Genomic DNA, 19,907 nt, shown 5'->3' on the forward strand with positions numbered 1-19,907 from the left:
TTAGGTGACAAGAGAAAGAACATTATCTAGCCTTTACAAGATGGTGCCTTGGTATCACGTAAAGTATGAGTGTGACAAAGGAAATCTAGGCAAAGAGGTTGTTAGGGCTTTCGACTAGATTCACTGTTCAGATAAGAAGAGAGAAAGAATGAGTGAGTTATAGCTAGGGTTTCACTAATTTTTCTGGTCTCCCTTAATGCACGAATAATTATACCTTATATATATGTGCAAGTGTCCGAGCTTTATTAGAATTTTAAGCATGTAGGACATGCTTCAATACATATATGCATGGTTAGCTTGTAAACATGCAAAGTTAACATATTTCAAGTATTGCACAAATGGACATTCTTTTGTCCAACCATTCATGCCTTTAGTTATTTATTTTTCTTTTCATGGTGCCAATCATGCCATGCATTTGCATGGATGACACTATGACCACTGAGTGCATGGTTGGCACATTAAAGTGCATGGTCATGCATTTTGTCAAGGCATAGTCAAATCAAGTCTTCCTAACTTGTTAGGCAAACCCAATCCATTCATAGTCTTTCTCTTTTTCCTAAACACCAAGATTATCAACAAAGAATCCATTCATCTAAGTTCAATTCAACTCTTATATGTGTGTGATCCATAAGCTCTCTATTGAACTAATAGTGTTTAGATTTGGGGTGAAACTAGACACAAACCAAGATTGGCCCCTAGCAAAACATCATGGCCATGTGGATGATAAAGTGTCAGTGGATATCTCTTAAGTTTTTACAACATCATAGTTATATGCAATTCAATCCTTTTGTCAACCAATATCTCTCGAGGTTGAGCTATAGAAATGTGTCTTTCTCAATGATTCATTGGTATAAACTAATGCACATCAATGACTAATACGTATTAGGCTATAACCTTATCCCACTATAGCCACAAATTCAAGCTAATATATATATCATTTAGTATTCTCATGTAAGGTATCTTTCCTTGTACTTCATGTATCTCATGATATGACTAATTGATGCCTTTATAGTTACCCTAATTATAACAACACGTTAGATATCTTCAAACCATACTGATACTTACATGAGACAATTTGGTGACCTCAAGTCAAAAAATCACTAGAGCAACCATTTATGTGGATATCCTATGGTTGGTTAGTTTGATGAACATGTTTACAACATGCACCCATGCGTTACACTAAGCTATATACAACAACTTAGACACGTAAGACCTGTTGGCTCTTTTGATAAACATTATGATAATCTCATCATCATTATATATGCCCTTGCTCATTGTAATGTTAAGATTACATACGTTTCTAAAATGACCATTAAATGTGCATATAGAGTTTTCATGATCAGTCATTTGATCCCTTTGTCATAGTTCTATCAGCCTAAGGGCATATTATTTGTATGATCATATAAATAAACAACATATGAATTGAATAACAATAAATTTTTTATTAATTATTAATATAAAATTATATCCATAAATATTAAAAGCAATTCACTCTAGGGCACCTACCCTAACAATTTCTTATTTGCACTATAGTTAATTAGTTATATATCTAATGTCGAACTCAACTACATTCATTTCATGCTTCTACTACAACAGAGGCTTTGTTAGTGAGTCAACCAATTTGTCATTTGTATCAATCTTTGTTATTTGTACATCACCTCTTTCTACAATCTTTCAAATTAGGTGATATCATTTGGATATATGCTTGAACCTCTAATAGGATCGCGACTCCTTTACATAAGCAATCACTTCATTGTTGTCACAATGAAGTTCAGTCAACTCAACAATACTTGGAACCACCCTAAGTTCAGTAATAAACTTCTTGATCCATATAGCTTTTTTTGCTACTTTTAAAAAGGCAATGTACCCAAGCTTTGTTATATAATTAATTACTGTACTTTGTTTGAAACTATTCTAGCTAATTATACCATAATTCAAACAAAACACAAAACTTGATTGGGATTTGTAATCATCTCAATTAGTTTGGAAACTAACATCACTATAGCCTCTTATAGTGAGTTCAAATTTCCCTTCATAAACCACGAATATATCCTTAATCTTTCTCAGGCACTTAAGGATGTTTTTGACAACCATCTAGTGTTTTTCACCTAGATAAGATTGATATCTACTATAAATGCTCAAAGTGTATAAGACATCAATTTTCATACATAGCATGACATACATGATTGATCATATACTTGAAACATATAAGATCTTACTCATTTTATCTATCTCATATTCTGTACATAGGCATTTCTTTTTTGAAAGATATACACCATGTGACATGGGAAAAATCCTTTCTTGGATTCTTTAATATTAAATCTTGTTAATACCTTGTCTATATACATTCTTTGACTTAGGCATAACAGTTTATGCTAAATTTTAATCCTAAGAATGTTGGTTACTTCTCCTAAGTCTTTCATGGAGAAACATTGGATAAACAAGCTTTTATCGATTGTAAGTTTGGTATATCATTTTCAATAATCAAAATGTCATCGATAAACAATACTGGAAATACAATCACGTTCCTATTGACCTTTTTATACATACATGATTCATCTTCATTTTTATGAATCCAAACTCATGAATAGTTTTATCAAAAGGAATATTTCAACTTCTTGAAGCCTACTTAAGTCTATAAATAGACTTTTTATAGCTTATATACTTTATCTGTCTGTCTAGCAAGAATGAAACTGTCAGGTTATGCCATATAAACGTTTTCTACAAAGTTCTCATTCAGGAAAGTAGTTTTGACATCTCTATAAAAAATTTCATAGTCATAGTATATAGTTATAACAAACATAATTCTAATAGACTTAAGCATGGTAATTGGCAAAAATGTTTAATCATAGTTAATGTCATATTTTTTAGTGAAACCTTTGGCAACTAGCCATGCTTTATAAGTATACATGTTACCTTTCATGTTAGTTTTCCTTTTGAAAACCTATTTGCACCTTACAGGTTTTACTCCTTTAGGCACGTCTGTCAAAGTCCATACTTGGTTCTAATACATGAAGTTTATTTCAAATTTCATGGCATCCAACCATTTATCAAAATCTAGACTTAAAACAACCTCGTCATAGGTCTTAGGTTCATCATCATTGATGACCAATATGTCACCGCGCTGAGTCAAGAGAAAACCAAATCTTTATGGCTCATGATGTACTCTTGTAAACCTATGCAACTCTTGTGTTGATTGAGTTTGTTCCACCTGAGATAGAGGAACTTCCTTATCATGTTTAACTATTTGTGATAACATATTATCTTGTCTAATATTTGTAGCATCTTATGGTTTAGGAACTTCATCAAGTTCCACCTTTCTCCCACTGGTTATCTTAAGAATAAATTTCTTATCAAAGAACAAGTCAGTACGAGCAATAAAGACCTTTTGCTCTTTTGGGTGATAAAAATAGTATCCCTTAGTAACCTTCAGGTACCTTACAAAAACACACTTTTTAGATTTAGCGTTTAGCTTGTTCAAAGTCAATTTTTTGAAATAAACTTCATAGCCCTAAATTCTTAAGTAATCTAGATTGGGTTTTCGCCCAGTTCATAACTTGTATGAAGTTTTATCTATAGATTTAAATAGGACACGGTTTAGTGTATAAGCAGCAGTTTTTAGAGCATGACCCTAAAAAGACATGGGTAGATCAATAAAACTCATCATAAACCTGACTTTTTCGATCAAAGTTATATTCCTTCATTCAGATAAACTATTATGTTATGAAGTACTAAGAGGAGTGAGTTGAGATACTATCCTAAATTCCTTTAGGTGTTATTTGAATTAAGCACTTAGGTATCCATCTCTTTAATCATTTTGGAGAATTTTAACTTGTTTCCCAAGTTTTGTTTTGACTTCATTCTTAAATTCTTTGAATTTATCAAAATATTCAAACTTATGTTTCATCACAAACATATAGTCATATCTACTGAAAGCATCAGTAAATATGACAAAGTAGGCTTTCATATATCTATTATGCATTATCATAGGCCCATACATATCACTGTGAATAATCCCTAATAGTTCAGGCGCTTTTTCATTGTGTCCAGTGAAAAGTGTTTTAGCCATCTTACCCAATAGGTATGATTTGTATTTATCATATGTCAGAAAGTCAAATGATTGTAAGACTTTTTGTTCAAGAAGTTTTTATATACGTTTCGATCCTATGCAACCTAACTTGTAATGCCATAAATATATGATATTCAAATCATTCGATTTTAATCGTTTATTATTTTGCACATTGAGAATTTCATCATTTAGTTTTAAAATATATAAACCATTACGCAATTAGGTTGTTTCATAGAGAATATTATTTAAGCTAATAGTTATAATACCACTAACAATAAAAAATAAATATCTCTCTTTGTCCAAAATAGACATAAAAACTAAGTGTCTAAGAATATAAGGAATATAATAATAATGTTTTTATTTCTAGTATTAGCCTAGTAGGCAACCTAAAATAATAAACCCTTACGACTAATGTAACAACACGTGCTTCATTTCCAACACACAGATCAACCTTTCTTTTGGCGAGCAATCTACTCTGTCGCAGTTTTTGCATATTAAAACAAACATGAGAACCACATCATGTGTCTACAACCCATGATGAACAAGGAGAATAGTTTATCTCAATGACAAACATACCTGAAGTAGAGGCTTCAATTGTCTTCTTCTTCTTATTTTCTAGAAAGGCCTTGTAATATCTCTTCTAATGGCCTAACTTGCCACAATAGAAGCGGACGACCTTTCCTTTCCCTATACCATATGTAGCTTGAGTAGCAATATTAGGTTATTTCTTCACTTTAGGCTTTAGCATAGCCTTAGTTTTGTCTTTGCCTATGGCCTTGACTTTTGATGTTTGGGCTTCAACCATAACTAGATTAGTTAATGCTAACTTTTGTATTTCTTATTCAACCTGCTTGAGCATATACAATAACTCCTCAAAGGATTTCTCCTTTTCATTCTAGTTAAAATTTATAATTAAATTAGCCCATGATTTAAGAAAAGATTTCAGCACTAAGTTAATAGTGATTATATGATCTCCAATTTACAAATAAAAGAATTAGTGATTTTATTTAATTATTAATATTCATTTTAATTATTGATATAATAATTAAAATACTCACTATTTTCTTCAAGCCAATAGCCCTCACTATTGAACTTGAGAAGTTCTAGTGAATTTTCTTATGGATCAAAACCCTATTGCATTAATTTTTCCCTTCACTTTGGTAAACAAGTTTAAATTAATCGAATAGGTAAATTTCAAATTAATCATCAAAAGCCCACGATCTTAAGGTAGGTGTTACCCCAACAAATCATGTGACCTCAAATGTGACTCTCGATATCAATAGGGTAGATGTTACATATTTTCTTACATTAACAAATGCATTCTTTACTTATGCCTCTAATATATTTCACCTTCACTTTAGTGAACAAACAAAGTATATTAATTAAGTTAGACCCAACATGATCATCACTTAATTTTTCATCAAGCTGAAATGTACCATTCACTTTGACAAACAAAGTTCTAATGAATAAGAGCTTAATTAAGGCGTTATATTGGAAAACACCAATTAAACGTATACTTAATATTAAAGTTAAGGGTTTTATTATTTTGTCTCATCAAATTTTAGCAGCATGTTCGGTGATATTTGCAAAATAAAACCTACATATACATTCTACAATGTAAAATAAAATGTGTTAGCACATAGTCATAACTAATGTCAAGCCCCTTGAGCCAAGAGAAGATTGACTAGTTAACTTGAGTGAATCTTCATCTTTGAGTCTTCGTCCATGTCCTATCATCTCCAGTCTTTAATTATTACATGGTTTTATTTCCTAGTTACAAAATTCTAAGAAAATAAAAATACCCTATTCTAAAATAAGAAATGGGATAAGAGTAAGGCGTGCAAACTCTATTTAGGAATTAGAACCCTAAAATGAAAAAGAAAATAAAATATAAAACATTCACAAGATTCTTTGAATATTTACTAGGCATCATACATACATACATCCATATATACACATACCAAATAAAAATTTTAATTTTAATTATTGTTATCCCAAATGTCAAATTACATTTTTGTCTATAAAGTTTTACAAAATTGTAATTTAACCTCTAAAGCTCAAGAAAATCTCAATTAAGTTCAAATTTGACAAAATAAGACTAAACCATAACTTTTAACTTTATCAACTATATAGGTATGTTATCCAGCCATGCATATAGAATTCACTGGAATTCCAAAATGTTACATAACAAGAGTCACAACTTAGGCATGAATGGAAAAACTATAGTGGCTAGCATCAAGGATAGATCACGATTGGACAAAAATTGTTCCAGTTGTACAAAGCATGTCATGCAAAACACCAAGAAAGAGGCATGATTGGGCCAAAAATTTGTCCAACCATACAAATCACATAGTGCCTAAGATAGGCATGGTTGGTCAAAAATTTGTCTAGCCATGCCTCATACATGGTGCCAAGGCACTATGAAATAGTCACGACTAGACCAAATATTGGTCCAACCGTGCATCATGCTTTAATTTCCAGTCACGACTTTTAGAGTCTTTCAACGATAAAAAATCTAAAAAATCTCCTAGCTTTTGGTAGGCCAATCACCAGAGTGAGAGAATACGACATGTTAACTGTACTCACTCTAAAGATAACCCTTGGATAATGCAATCAATAGGATTCAAAGGCGATTTCATGTAATAACATGAAATCTATGACATTTAACCAAAAATTAAACTACATACGTCAACAAAACTTAAACAAAAATCAAGGAATCATAACTCAATAATTTAACATAGTTTATGTTATACATGATATTCAACAAATTGTTCAACTACATGATTGCAAATCATCTTTATCAATTTTAACAGTCTTAATTAATCTAATTACATACAATCACCATATTAAATTAGTCAAAAACGATCATCAGGTATGATTTTCATGAATAGATGCTAAACAATAACTTTGATACCACTGTAGGGTTGTTAGGGCATCGAAAATTGATAGCACAGTAGAATTTAAAAATTTTAAAATGATACAAACCTAAAAACCCTTACCAAGATAACCGTTTTAAACATACATTCATGAATATGCAAAAACACTTATAGGGTGTTTTAAGTTTATACTTGCATTGATGGCTCCTTTAACCTTCACGTCGCAAGTTAAATAATGTTATCTAACCATCATGAGGTAGCACCTTAGTATCCACATGGAGCACAAATGTGATAGAGAAAATCTAGGCAAAGAGGCTTATAGGGCTCTTGATTGGATTCACTACTTAGGCAAAATGAGAGAAAGAATGAGTAAGCGACGGTTAGGGTTTCACTTTTTTTTTATATCCTTTAATACATGAATAATTATGACTTATATATATGCAGGTGTCAAAGCTTTATTAGAATTTTTAGCATGCAAGACATCCTTTAACACATACATGCATCGCTAACATGTAAACATGCACAACTGGCATGTTTCAAGCATTGCACAAGTGGACATTTTTTTTGTCCAGCCGTGTATGCCTTTATTTATTCATTTTTTCTATTCATAGTGCCAGCTATGCCATGCTTCTACATGGTCAACACCATGATCACTGAGTGCACAATTAGCACATTAAACTACATAGTCATGTACTTTTGTCAAGACATAGTCAAACTAAGTCTTTTCAACCTATTAGGCAAACATAGTCCATTCACAGTCTTTCTCTCTTTCTTAAACACCAAGATTAGCAACAAATAATATAGTCATTTGAGTTCGGTTCAACTCTTTTTTATCAAATCGGTAGTGAATCTAGATACAAATCAAAATTGGCCTCTAGCAAAGCATCATGATAACCTAAATGACCAAATGTCAACGAATATCTCTTAAGCTTTTTATAGCATCACAGTTAACAATTCAATCATTTTGTCAACCAATATCTCTTGAGGTTGAGACATCGAAATATTTCTATCTTAGTGATTCTTAGGTATAAACCAGTACATAGTAATGACTAACATGAACTAGGCTATAACTTTATCCTACTATTGCCACAGATTCAAGGTTTCATAGATGTCATTCAATATTCTTATGTAAGATATCTTCTCCTATGCTCAAGAATGACAAATTCTTTATTAATCAACCATAACCTTCATGTATCTCATGATATGACCAATTACTACATTTATAGTTACCCCAATTATGGCAATACATTAGATAATGTGAAACCATATCAATCCTTACATAAGATGATTTTGGCAATCTCAAGTCAAATGATCACATGCACTCGTGATATTATGAGGATTTATTTCATAGACATTAGAGCAACCATCAATATAAATATCCTCTGATCAGATTAGTCTGATGAATACGTCCACAACGTGCACCCATATGTTACACCAAGTTGTTTACAACAACTTTGACACGTGAGAATTGTCGCCACTTTTGGTAAGGTCGCTCAATACTATAATAATCTTATCATAATTATATGTGCCCTTATTCATTATAATGTTAAGTTTACAGATGATTCTATAATGACCACAAAATGTATATATAGGGTTCTCACAATCAGTGCTCAGATCCCTTTATCACAATTCTATTAATCTAAAGACATGTTATTTATACGATCATATAAATAGAAAACATATGAATTGAATAACAATAAATCATTTATTAATTATTAATATAAAATTAAATCTATAAATGTCAAAGGCAGTTGACTCTAGGACACCTTTCTAACAATTATAGCTCATTCCTTAGCATAGTCATCCAACTTATCTAGCTCTTTTAGAAAATTTAATTCTTGGACTTATGGTTATAATAACTGTGGGCATGGTTGTTATGGTCAATCTACTCTTGATCATCTATCATGACCATTTTACTTACCTTTTTTGCTTCCTACTTCGCTTAGTGTTCTTTCTTAGGGTGTTTGTCAAATTTGTGGCAAACATGGGCATTATAATTCAGGTTTTCTATAGTGAGGCAACTTGCCTATACAATTGATACAATGATTATGCCATTTATTACTATGTTTATGAGTGATCTTTTTGACTTCACTTAAGTTCTTGAATTTGACATGCCTTTCGTTGTTGTTGGAATGTTCAATTTCTTTTGATTTCATATCATGTATTTGAGTCTCTTAAATTTTAGATTATTTTATCTAATGGCTAGTGTGTACTATCCTTAGGTAAGAATCTATTATTAGTTCACAAACTTACATCTAATACTAATTATGTTTGTCTTCTTGACTCATCTATTTTTATGATTCGAACAAGGCAAACTCTTTTTTAGTTGTGGCCATCAAACTTGGGTGTCTTGGCCTCTTACACATAGGGTGTATTCTAGATATATGTAGTAAGTGAAACATGCATCACACGTTAAGGGATGAGACCTATGTCAATGCATGTTATGTTAAACATGCCTAAGATTGATTCTAGGGGTTTGCATTTAATAACTTTCTCCAAAGAGACTTGACAGGCATTTAAGTGATCATGTAGATCTGACTTACAATTCCATTAACCAACATTGCCTCACTTATCGAAGCTAATTATAACACCAATGCTCAAGGTATTGAGTTGACATTATCTTTCAGTTGGAAACCTATTCCATATGTTGAGGTGTTTCTCATTTATTATCATTTTGTACTTTGGGCTTGAAAACTTGAGTCACCATACTTGTTATAGTCAAATGTTAAGCCACTCTAGAATGAGAAATTCTAATCCTTAGCATTTGTAAGCTCTTAGATTTCTTTTCTCAACAAAGTCAATTATAAGCTTTGGGTATTTGAGAGGACAAGGCCATTTTGGAAAAAGACAAACTCTTTAATGCCAAAGATAGTATACACAAGTCACCATCTTGATCCATGAGGTTGACAACCCTAAATACCTAGTCAGTTGATTAGAATGTAATGTGGTAGGTGTTGAGTAGATAAAATTCTTAGAACTTGGTAGAGATGTCACTTCTATTAACCTACTATTTGACGTGATGAATGATTATATATCCTTAGCAAGCATAGTGGATAAGACTTAAGAATTTGATGCTTACATTTAGTAAGGGTAATTCTAGTCATTTTCAGAATTAGGGTGTCTTTGACTTGACTAGATGTATCAAGGTCCCTGCTTTTGGCATTAGTTTGGTGTATATCTTTGGCTTGTGTGTCATGGATAACACACTGATAATTAACATCATGATTTGTCATCTTGTTGTGTGAGTTTTATATTCTTACTTGGCAACATAGTGTGACTAGGCTAGTGTTAGGAATGATGCATAAGAGAAAAGAGTGGCACACTTTTGATGGTGCGGTAGAGGCATTAAGGATTCAATAATGCACTCGACTTAGGATAGGAGTCTTTAAGGGAATTATTGGATTTTTTAGAGTTTTATCACCTGACTTAGGATGAACTAGATCTAATCATAAATGTAAATGAGATATTTCATATAAAATTCAAATTCAAATAATAACTTCCTAATAAGTTACATTAGCGATAAGAAAACAATAGGAACTGATAAGTTAGAATGTTAGGTTAATCGATGGTAACCAGAGCTAGCAAAAATCCTTTTGGAGCTTAGGTTAATCCTTTTTTAATATTAAAAAAATTGACTAGTGGAAAACCTATTAACATGTAAGATTCCATGAATTAATTGAAAGATTATAATTATGAAAACAAAAAAGTTTTAGAATTTTAGATGATCTTAAGTTCATGAAACTTTAAGAGGTATTCCCTTAATATTTAGTACCCAAAAAGGGTGCTAGAGATGTGGAGTTTAGTGAGTACAAATAAAGACAACTATCATTTGAGGAAATTAATTCTTTAACTATGTTTGGTGGCCATTAATTAATTTTAGGTGAATAAAATAAGATTGGTTTATGTTTAATCTATTAATTTGTGCAGTATGATTGTGAAAGGTGGTATGTTATAACATGGTTGATTGTTCAAGTCAACTTTGGAGAATTTGATAGAGGTCAAATGAATATTTCCCACTCGAATTTTGATGAAATGATATTTCTCACTTTTAAGTTTAAAAATTCCATCTGGTGACCTATTATCTATATTTGTTAATAAAAATCATTACGTGGATAGACAAGATGATTGTTTTTCCCAAAACTCTTTAATTTCTCGTAAGACCACAACCTGAATTTTCTTCATCTCTATCACCATTTCTATCACTACCACCATCACCATCTTCAACACTACCATTATAACCATTAGAGTAGCAATTCACACCCTTTAATTGAAAAGAAAAAACTAAAAAGTTCAACCCCTTCCCTTGTGCGAACCATGGTCACACAACTACCTTGACCCTTGTTGACAACAACTCACCACTATACCAATATTCACACTAGATAGGTTGTCATCTCTCTCATTTCAATTTCTTCTTCTACAAAGCAAATCACCTGTTTTTGCTATGTCATTGGTGGCCCTACCTTTTCAACAACCTTTGTTTACTTCAACTTTTATCTTGACATTCCCATCTCTATCATGGACTATCGAAACTCCTTGCATGGGTCCATTGAGTAATTCGTCAATGTGATAGATTCCCTGCTTATATAGATAAAGATTCAGTGGGTCTCTTTGAGAATTTTAAGTGTATTTGTGTATGATTCAAGCAAAATTCCTTTTGGAGTTGTAGACTCCACTTGACCATTTTTGTTCAATTGATTTTGATTAACAATAAATAATGTGATTTGGAGAAGACTGCAATTGGGTAATAATGGTGTATGGACTTTAAATTTTAACTTTATTTTTTAAAACCTTGATGAAAGGTGTAATTTGAAAATGTTTGGTTTTAGGCATTTGTTTAGTACATTTCTACAACAATTGTATTTCAAGAATAACTGATACATGATTTTAGTTTATCATAAAGTTACGGTGGGTAAAGAATGGAGGAAGAAGGAAAAAGATTACGAGGAAATGAGAATAAGAAAAATGAAAGGAAGAAAATAACTATTAAAAGGCATTTTATATATTCTCATTAATTTCATAGTTAAAATTAATAAAATTTACTAATAGAAATATATATAGATGACAGGTGTACCGATGAACTTTTCAAAGAAAGTATGAACATTATCCTTTTATCAAAATTGGAGTGGGAAATTGGCTTTAGTTAAATTTACCAATAAAATGTTAAACAATTGAGAGAGCGTTGAAAAGTGCACGTGCAACACCAATCCGCCAATGCCCCAACCAAACGTTCTTAAATGGTCGTTGGCTGCTTTAAATTCAGTAGTAGGTAAGGTAAGAAGTAATACCATATAGATCACAGGGTCTGGTGAAGAATTTATCAAAAAGAAAATACAACTAAAATGGAAAGCCAAATGGAAGAAATGAAGAAGATGAAGATTTTATGCCTGCACGGATTTAGAACAAGCGGGAGTTTCTTGAAGAAGCAAATTGGCAAGTGGGATCCTTCCATTTTTGCGCATTTCCAGTTGGTATGTTATATACTCTTTCTGTCATTAAGTGCTTTTGATAGATAAGAGGGGAAGTTTTTTATTTGTATGTTGGTAAGATTAATAATTATTAATTATTAAGCCAAATCTAACTTTGAAGACTTTAATCTCGATATAGGTTATGAATTTTCCTAAATAAGCTTTACTGAGAGAATGAGATGAAGCAATATAATGATATTTATGAACCGTTATAGGATTTTCCAGATGGATTATTTCCCGCAGGGGGAAAATCTGACATAGAAGGCATATTTCCACCACCCTACTTTGAATGGTTCCAGTTCAATGAGGTAAAAGTCTCCTTTTGCTTAGTTTTCATTTGGTTAAGTTTTTATGTATGTAAATCACAGAATTACCCTTTTATGAATATGAAATTGTTAATCAGGATTTCACAGAGTACACAAACCTTGAAGAATGTATTTCTCGTTTGTGTGATTATATCACCACTAAAGGCCCTTTCGATGGTTTGCTCGGCTTCTCTCAGGTTTGTGTGAAATCTGTTAATTAAAGGCCAAAGGACTATTTCCCATCCAAAGAATCCTTTAATCTCCTGTTTCCACCTTTTTACTCTGAAAATCCCATTTACCAACCCATAGATGGTTAAATTTAATAGAACCCTAACCCTTTACCAACCCATAGGGAGAGACTATCAACAATGGCGTCGAAGATGGTGTCATAGTTTGAAAACTAAACCTTAGGGGGGTAATGTTATTTTTTAAAATTTGGCTTAGGGGGCAAATTTTAGTTTTTAGGGTTTTGAGGGGAAAAAAGATTAAATTTTAATTTATTTTTAATATTACAAATGAAATAACAATTTTACTCTTGAAACTGACAAATTTAACCCTCCATTTATGGGTGTTTAGGATTTTCATAGTTAAAAAGTGAAAACTTGAGATTAGAGAATACTTTAGGTGGGAATCAGTGCTTTGGCCTTAATTAAAATATTTTTTTTACAAATAATATTGCTTCACATATTAAATTGTCTGTTTATTTTTGACAGGGTGCAACACTTTCAGCTCTTTTGCTGGGCTACCAAACACAGGGGAAGGTGTTGAAGGAGCATCCGCCTTTGAAATTTTTTGTGTCAATTTCCGGCTCAAAGTTCAGGAAACCAAACATATGTGAAGTTGCTTATAAAGATACCATTAAGGCCAAGTCAGTTCACTTCATTGGAGCCAAAGATTGGCTAAAATTACCTTCCGAGGATCTGGCCACTGCCTTTGAAAACCCTCTCATTATAAGGCACCCCCAAGGCCACACTGTCCCTAGACTTGGTAATTTACTTGTAGTTTTGATTTAAATCGTATTTCATTCCTTGATTGCTCACAAATTAAGATCTGTTCTCTAATACTGGGCAGATGAAGCGGCCACTGAGCAACTACGCAGCTGGACTAGGGAGATAATACAGTTTGAATTCGGCGACGAAAATGAAACAAAAGATGGAGAATCTGGTATTATAATGAACAGCAGAGAGAAACAAGTAGAGGGTTTGGCCCAGGCCTAGTAATAACACAAGGCCTCAATTTGTTGGGGTAAAATATTAAGGAACTTCGATTTATTTTTTCTCAACTCTAGAAATAATCCCTTTTGGGTGGCGTAAGTTCTTTAATATGTGGGTGGCAGTATCTCTGAATTTAGTGGTTTGTCTGAATTTAGTGGCCTAGCGAATATGTATATGTGCTAGTGTTTGTTTATATATGTGGTAAATGTTTTAAAACTAGCGTTTTAACACATAAATCCTAATTAAATATGAAATGATTATTTTTTTCAATGCGTTAAATAATTTTAATTATTAAATTAAGAAAATCAAAACAAATCAAATGTTTAAAATTAAAATAATTATATATGTTATTATATTGTTTTAATATAATATTATAATTTTATTATTACAACATAATAAATTGCAGTGAAAAACTAAAAATATATGTGCATAATTAAGGACTATAATAAAATTGGAACTACATAGATTTGATAAGTATATTGTTAAAAATAAAAATTATTGTTGATTAAAATGTTTATGTATTCAGGTAAAAACTACACTACATATTTTTAACCTTATGCTTATATCTTCTTATAAGATAAAATATAAAATTCAAACGAAGCAATGTTAATTTAACAAAATTGGAAAATTGGTTGCATTCATACATAAAGGAAAACAAATAGCCTTGATTCCAAAAGTGTATACTTTTAGGAAAATGATTTAAGGATAAATTCGTCTTCCTATTTCAAAATTTTCATTAGGATTTCTTCCAACAATCTTTTCACACCATGCTTAGAATTACGCTCTAATACCACCAAAATCAATTTACATAGCATACCACAATGACATAATATCTCCAAAATCATTTGTAAATCTAAAAATATCTCTGGAATCCAACACCTAACATTTAGGCACTTCATTAGAGTCTACCATTTAAGTTTATGTGTGATGCAAGTGTTAGAGTTAGTGTCTTTGATCCAATTCTCATAGTTATACAAGTGCATTTAATAGAGGTCATATTTATAATTTCAGATGACTTACTTTGTCTATGAAAACTTATGATTGTGTGCAGACAAATCTCCTCAAAATGATAGAATTATGATGAGAGGATAAAATAACTAATCATGAGAACCCTATATATACATTAGATGGTCATTCTAGAAACATAAGTAGTCCTAACATTTCCTTAACCCAGGGCACATGTAATGGAAATGAGATTATCATAGTATTGAAAGACTTTACAGAAAAGTGACGACAATTCTCACATGTTGAAACTATTTGTTGATGACTTAATGCAACACATGGGTGTACGTTATAGACATGCACTAGATTGACCTGGCCTAAGAATTTTCATATAGATGGTTGTTTTAGTATCTATAGAATACATCCTTTGACTTATAGGTGCATATGATCCTTTGCCTTGATATCACTGGTTTAAGGTTTTCAAGGCACTGATAACTAGTAGCATATTGAAATTTAAAATTTTAAAAATAAAACAATCTTGAAAAACCCTAAATAGGATACTCGTTTTAGACATAAAATTCATGAACATGCAAAAACACCCATAAGGTGTTTTAGATTTATACTTGTGTTGATGACTCTTTCTAAACTTCATGTGACTTAAGATAATACGTCATCCAACCCTCGAGAGGCAATGCCTTGGTATCCATGCAACATATGAATATGAAAGAGACAAATCCAAGTAAAGAGATTGTTAGGGCTCTTGACTAGATGTTCTTATGTTCTTGGGAAGAAGAGAAAACACAAAAGTTGGAGCTAGGTTTTTCTCTTTTGTATGTCTTATTTTTTACAAATGCATGTCTTATTTGTATACAGGTGGAGTCCAAGCACGACTAAAAGTCTAATCATGCATGACTTTCATCCAAGACATATGCACAATTGGCATGCATAGCCAGCATGCTTTAAAACTCATATGTTGATCGACACCACATGAGTGAAACAGTTAGCAAATTACCTTTTACATGGTGTCAATCAACACCATGCATGTACATGGCCAACAACTACTCCACTAAGCTACACAACCACTTGCATGATACATGGTCATGCACTTAGTCAAGATATGGTCAAACCATGCCCTCTTAACCTTATTAGGCAAACCCAATCTATTCGTGGTCTTTCTCTTTTGTCCTTAAACCTTAGGATTGTTAACAACCAATTCTTGTCTTTGAGTTTGATTCAAGTCCTTTGTGTGTGTGACTCATAAACTCATTATTGAACTGATAATTTTTACATTCTGGTGAAATCTAGACACAAACCAAGATAGCCTCTAATAAGGCATTATGACTACCTAAATGATATAGTGTCAGTGAATATCTCTTAAGCTTTTACAACATTATAGTTAAGTGTAATTCGATCCTTTTGTCAACTAATAACTCTCGAGACTAAGACATAAATTTGTGTTTATCTCAATGGTTCCTCAACATGAACTGATATACATCAATGACCAATATCGATTAGGTTACAACCTACTCCCACTGTCTGTCTGTCTGTCCTACAAGTATGAAACCATTAGATTGCACCATATAGATGTCCTCTACAAGGTTACTTTTTAGGAAGGCAATCTTGACATCCATATGAAAGATTTCATAGTCATAGTACACATTTATATCAAGCATCATCTTAATAGATTAAGCATAGTAACTGACAAAAAAGTTTCATCATAGTCAATGTCATGCTTCAGAATGAAACATTTAGTAACCAATCGTGCTTTTATAGGTATGCACGTTACCTTCCATGTTAGTTTTCTTTTTGAAAATCCATTTGCCCCCTACAGGTTTTACCCCATTAAGTGTATCCACCAAAGTTTATACTTGATTCTAATACATGAAGTCTATCACCTCATATGCGGAATAAAACTAGTATGACATATATAATAAAATCAAACATTAATAATTGATGTTTTCCAATATAACACCTTGATTAAGCCCTTGTCATTAGAACCTTCCTCGCAAAAGTGAAGAGCACACTTTTATTAGACACAAAATCTGGTGGTAGTTATATTTGGTTTGACCTTACCAATTTACTTTGTTTGTTCACCAAAACAAAGGTGAAAGATGTTAAAGATAGTATGGGGAATGCATTTGTCAATGTAAGGTGATATGTAACATCTACCATACTGGTATAAAAAGTCGTAATTAAGGTCCCATAATTTATTAGAATAACTCTTAACTTAATATTATGGGATTTTTGTGATTAATTTGTTGATTTACCTAATTGGGCCAATTTTAGCTTGTTCACCAAAGCAAAGGTTTAGTTGGTCTGATAGGATCTTGGTTTACTAATAAGTCGACTAGGAATTTTTTAGTCCAATAGTAAAGGCTATTGATTTGAGAAAAATTGTTGGAGTGTTTACTTTAAACTCCACAATTAAATTAATTAATAAATGAATTAAGATGTTAATCCTTGCAATTTGTTATTATAGACAAACAAATCATTATGTCAAACATTACGTTTTATTCAATTCTCAAAAGGGAAAATAAACTCATTTGAGGCAACTTCATTGACTGGTATAGAAATCTAAGGAATGTACTACGTCATAAGAAGACGTTGTATATCATTGAAAGGGTCTCACCCTTTGATCTTGGTCCCAACAATATCTAAAAGTAAAAAGATACTTATAACAAGTATCTTGATGACTCTATGGAGTTTAGTGCCTTACGTTGGCCTCTATGACACCTGTACTATAAAAGTAACATGAAAAGATAGATATGCCATCCATTCTTACTTACATGAGTTGTACATAACTTATGTAAGGGTTGAACATTATAACGTGTCAAGCATACTATACAATTGCAAACTTGCAAAGAGAGGCCAAGTTGGCCTTCCTATAGTCAAGATGATTAGCTATATTAAGCGGTTGGCAAACTTTGGCTTTGTCATGGATAATAAGTTTGACATTAACCTAATTTTGAAGTTTCTTCCTTTATCTTGGGTTGATTTCATCATGAACTTTAACTTGATTGAAAAGGATAAATCTCTCAAAAAGTTGTTGTATATGATAAAGACAATGGAATATGATGTTAGAAAGGTTGCTACCAATGTACTTGTGGTTTAAGCCAAAACACCTAAAGCCATAGGCAAGGGCAGGACCAACCCATGCCCAAGTCTAAGGCCCAAAGGTAGTTTGCTACTACTATACAAGTCACTAGTAGAATAAGAAAGGGAAAGATCATCTATTTCTTTTATGACAAGTCTAGTCATTAGAGGAGACATTGCAAAGCCTTCCTTGAAAACAAGAAAAAAAAAGGTAGGTGCTTAGGGTTTAGGGACAAAAAGCAAGAAAAAAAAAAGTCTCATCACTTAAGGTAAAAATAGGGAAAGATTGTTCTCCAAATGAAAGGTTGACCTATGTGTTGGAAAAGGAACACATATTACTGCATTAATTGTAGGGACTTATTATCTTAAGTTTTCTACAAGGCTAGTTTTGAAATTAAACAATTGTTATTATGTACAATCTATTTTAAACCATTTAATTTCTTTATTTGATTTAAATATTGAAGGATATTGTTTTCATATTGTCAGTGGTATTTAAACAATCAGCTTAAATAATATTCATTATGGAATAACAATATTAAATAATGGATTGTATATTTTAAAATTTGATAATAAGATACTTGATGTACAAAACAAATGGTTAAGGTACTACATATCTTGGCAATGTAGGCTAAGTCACATAAGATTGAAAAGTATATCAAAACTTATCATAGGAGTTTTACAATCCATGGACTTTCACTAATATGATGAATATGAATAGTCTTTATTAGGCAAGATGGCCAAAACAACCTTTACCAAACACAATGAAAGGGTGTTTGAATTGTTAGAGATAATACACAATAATGTGTGTGGGCTATTATAGTTTATTAAAGATATCGAGAATCTTACTTCATCACATTTACTGATGATTTTAGTATATATGACTATGTTTTATTTTTTATGAAACACAAGTTTGAATGCTTTGAGAAATTTAAAGAACTAAAAATCAAAGTAAAAAAAAAAAAAAAACTTAGGAAAAACATCAAAATCCTTTAAAGCAATCAAAGAGGTGAATTTGTAAGTACTAAATTCATATAATACCTTAAGGAGAATGGGATAATATCTTAACTCACTCTCTCTAGTACAACCTAACATAGTGATGTATCTAAACAAAGAACAAGACCTTGATAGAAATGATCAAGTTATTATAAAGAGTTTCACAAATCTACCCTAGTATTTTTAGGGTTGTGTCTTACAAACAACTACCTATATATTGAATTATGTCTTGTCCAAATTTGTGGATAAAAATCCATATAAGTTAGGGTTTAAGGAAAATCGAATATCAAGAATTTGGTGTTAGGTAAGTGCCCTAGAGGCAATCAAATTTGACATTTGTGGATGTTTTTATATTAATAATTGATAAAGGATTTATTATTGTCTATTTATATGATCATACGAATAACATGTCTTTAGAATGATAAAATTGTGACAAAGGGATCAGATGACTGATCATGGGAACCCTTTATATATATTTATTAGTCATTCTAAAAACGTTTATATTCTTGACATTACAATGAAGGAGGACACATGTAATGGTGATAGGATTATCACGGTGTTGAGCGACCCCCACCAAAAGTAGTAATAGTTCTTATGTGTGAAAGTTATTGTAGATAGTTTGGTCTAACACATAGATGCATATTATAGACGTGTTCATTAGACTAACCCAACCAAAGGATATCTATATGGATGGTTGCTAGTGTCTATGGAATAAATTCTCTGAACATTATGGGTTCATGTGATTTTTTCACTTGAGGTTGCTAGACTTTCTCATGTAAGGATTGATATGGCTTGACACTATTTAATGTATCATTGTAATTAGGATAACTATAAAGGTAGTAATTGACTACATCATGAGATACATGGAGGTTATGGTTTATCGATAAAGGATTTGTCACTCTTGAATATAGGGAAAGATATCTCACATGAGAATACTGAATGAAATCTAT

The 19,907-nt window shown here is 31.7% G+C and overlaps 1 protein-coding gene across 1 annotated transcript; it reads left to right on the plus strand.

The window, feature by feature from the left end:
- The first annotated feature begins 12,204 nt into the window (after window positions 1–12,204).
- LOC123197594 (dihydrofolate reductase-like) lies at window positions 12,205–14,199 on the plus strand. Its single transcript, XM_044611915.1, has 5 exons — window positions 12,205–12,413; window positions 12,626–12,718; window positions 12,814–12,912; window positions 13,429–13,702; window positions 13,787–14,199. The coding sequence occupies exons 1-5, from the start codon at window positions 12,285–12,287 to the stop codon at window positions 13,930–13,932; spliced, it is 741 nt and encodes a 246-aa protein (XP_044467850.1). The 5' UTR covers window positions 12,205–12,284; the 3' UTR covers window positions 13,933–14,199.
- The last annotated feature ends 5,708 nt before the right edge of the window (window positions 14,200–19,907 follow it).

This window comes from Mangifera indica, chromosome 15, assembly GCF_011075055.1.
Source record: "Mangifera indica cultivar Alphonso chromosome 15, CATAS_Mindica_2.1, whole genome shotgun sequence".
NCBI lineage: Eukaryota > Viridiplantae > Streptophyta > Magnoliopsida > Sapindales > Anacardiaceae > Mangifera > Mangifera indica.

What these genes read in the sequence shown, in the direction of transcription:
- LOC123197594 (XM_044611915.1), top strand. Translation starts at nt 12,285, where the DNA reads ATGGAAAGCCAAATGGAAGAAATGAAGAAGATGAAGATTTTATGCCTG. An exon ending in AATGGTTCCAGTTCAATGAG is followed by an intron (nt 12,719 to 12,813) that starts GTAAAAGTCTCC and finishes ATTGTTAATCAG; the next exon opens with GATTTCACAGAGTACACAAA. An exon ending in GTTTGCTCGGCTTCTCTCAG is followed by an intron (nt 12,913 to 13,428) that starts GTTTGTGTGAAA and finishes TATTTTTGACAG; the next exon opens with GGTGCAACACTTTCAGCTCT.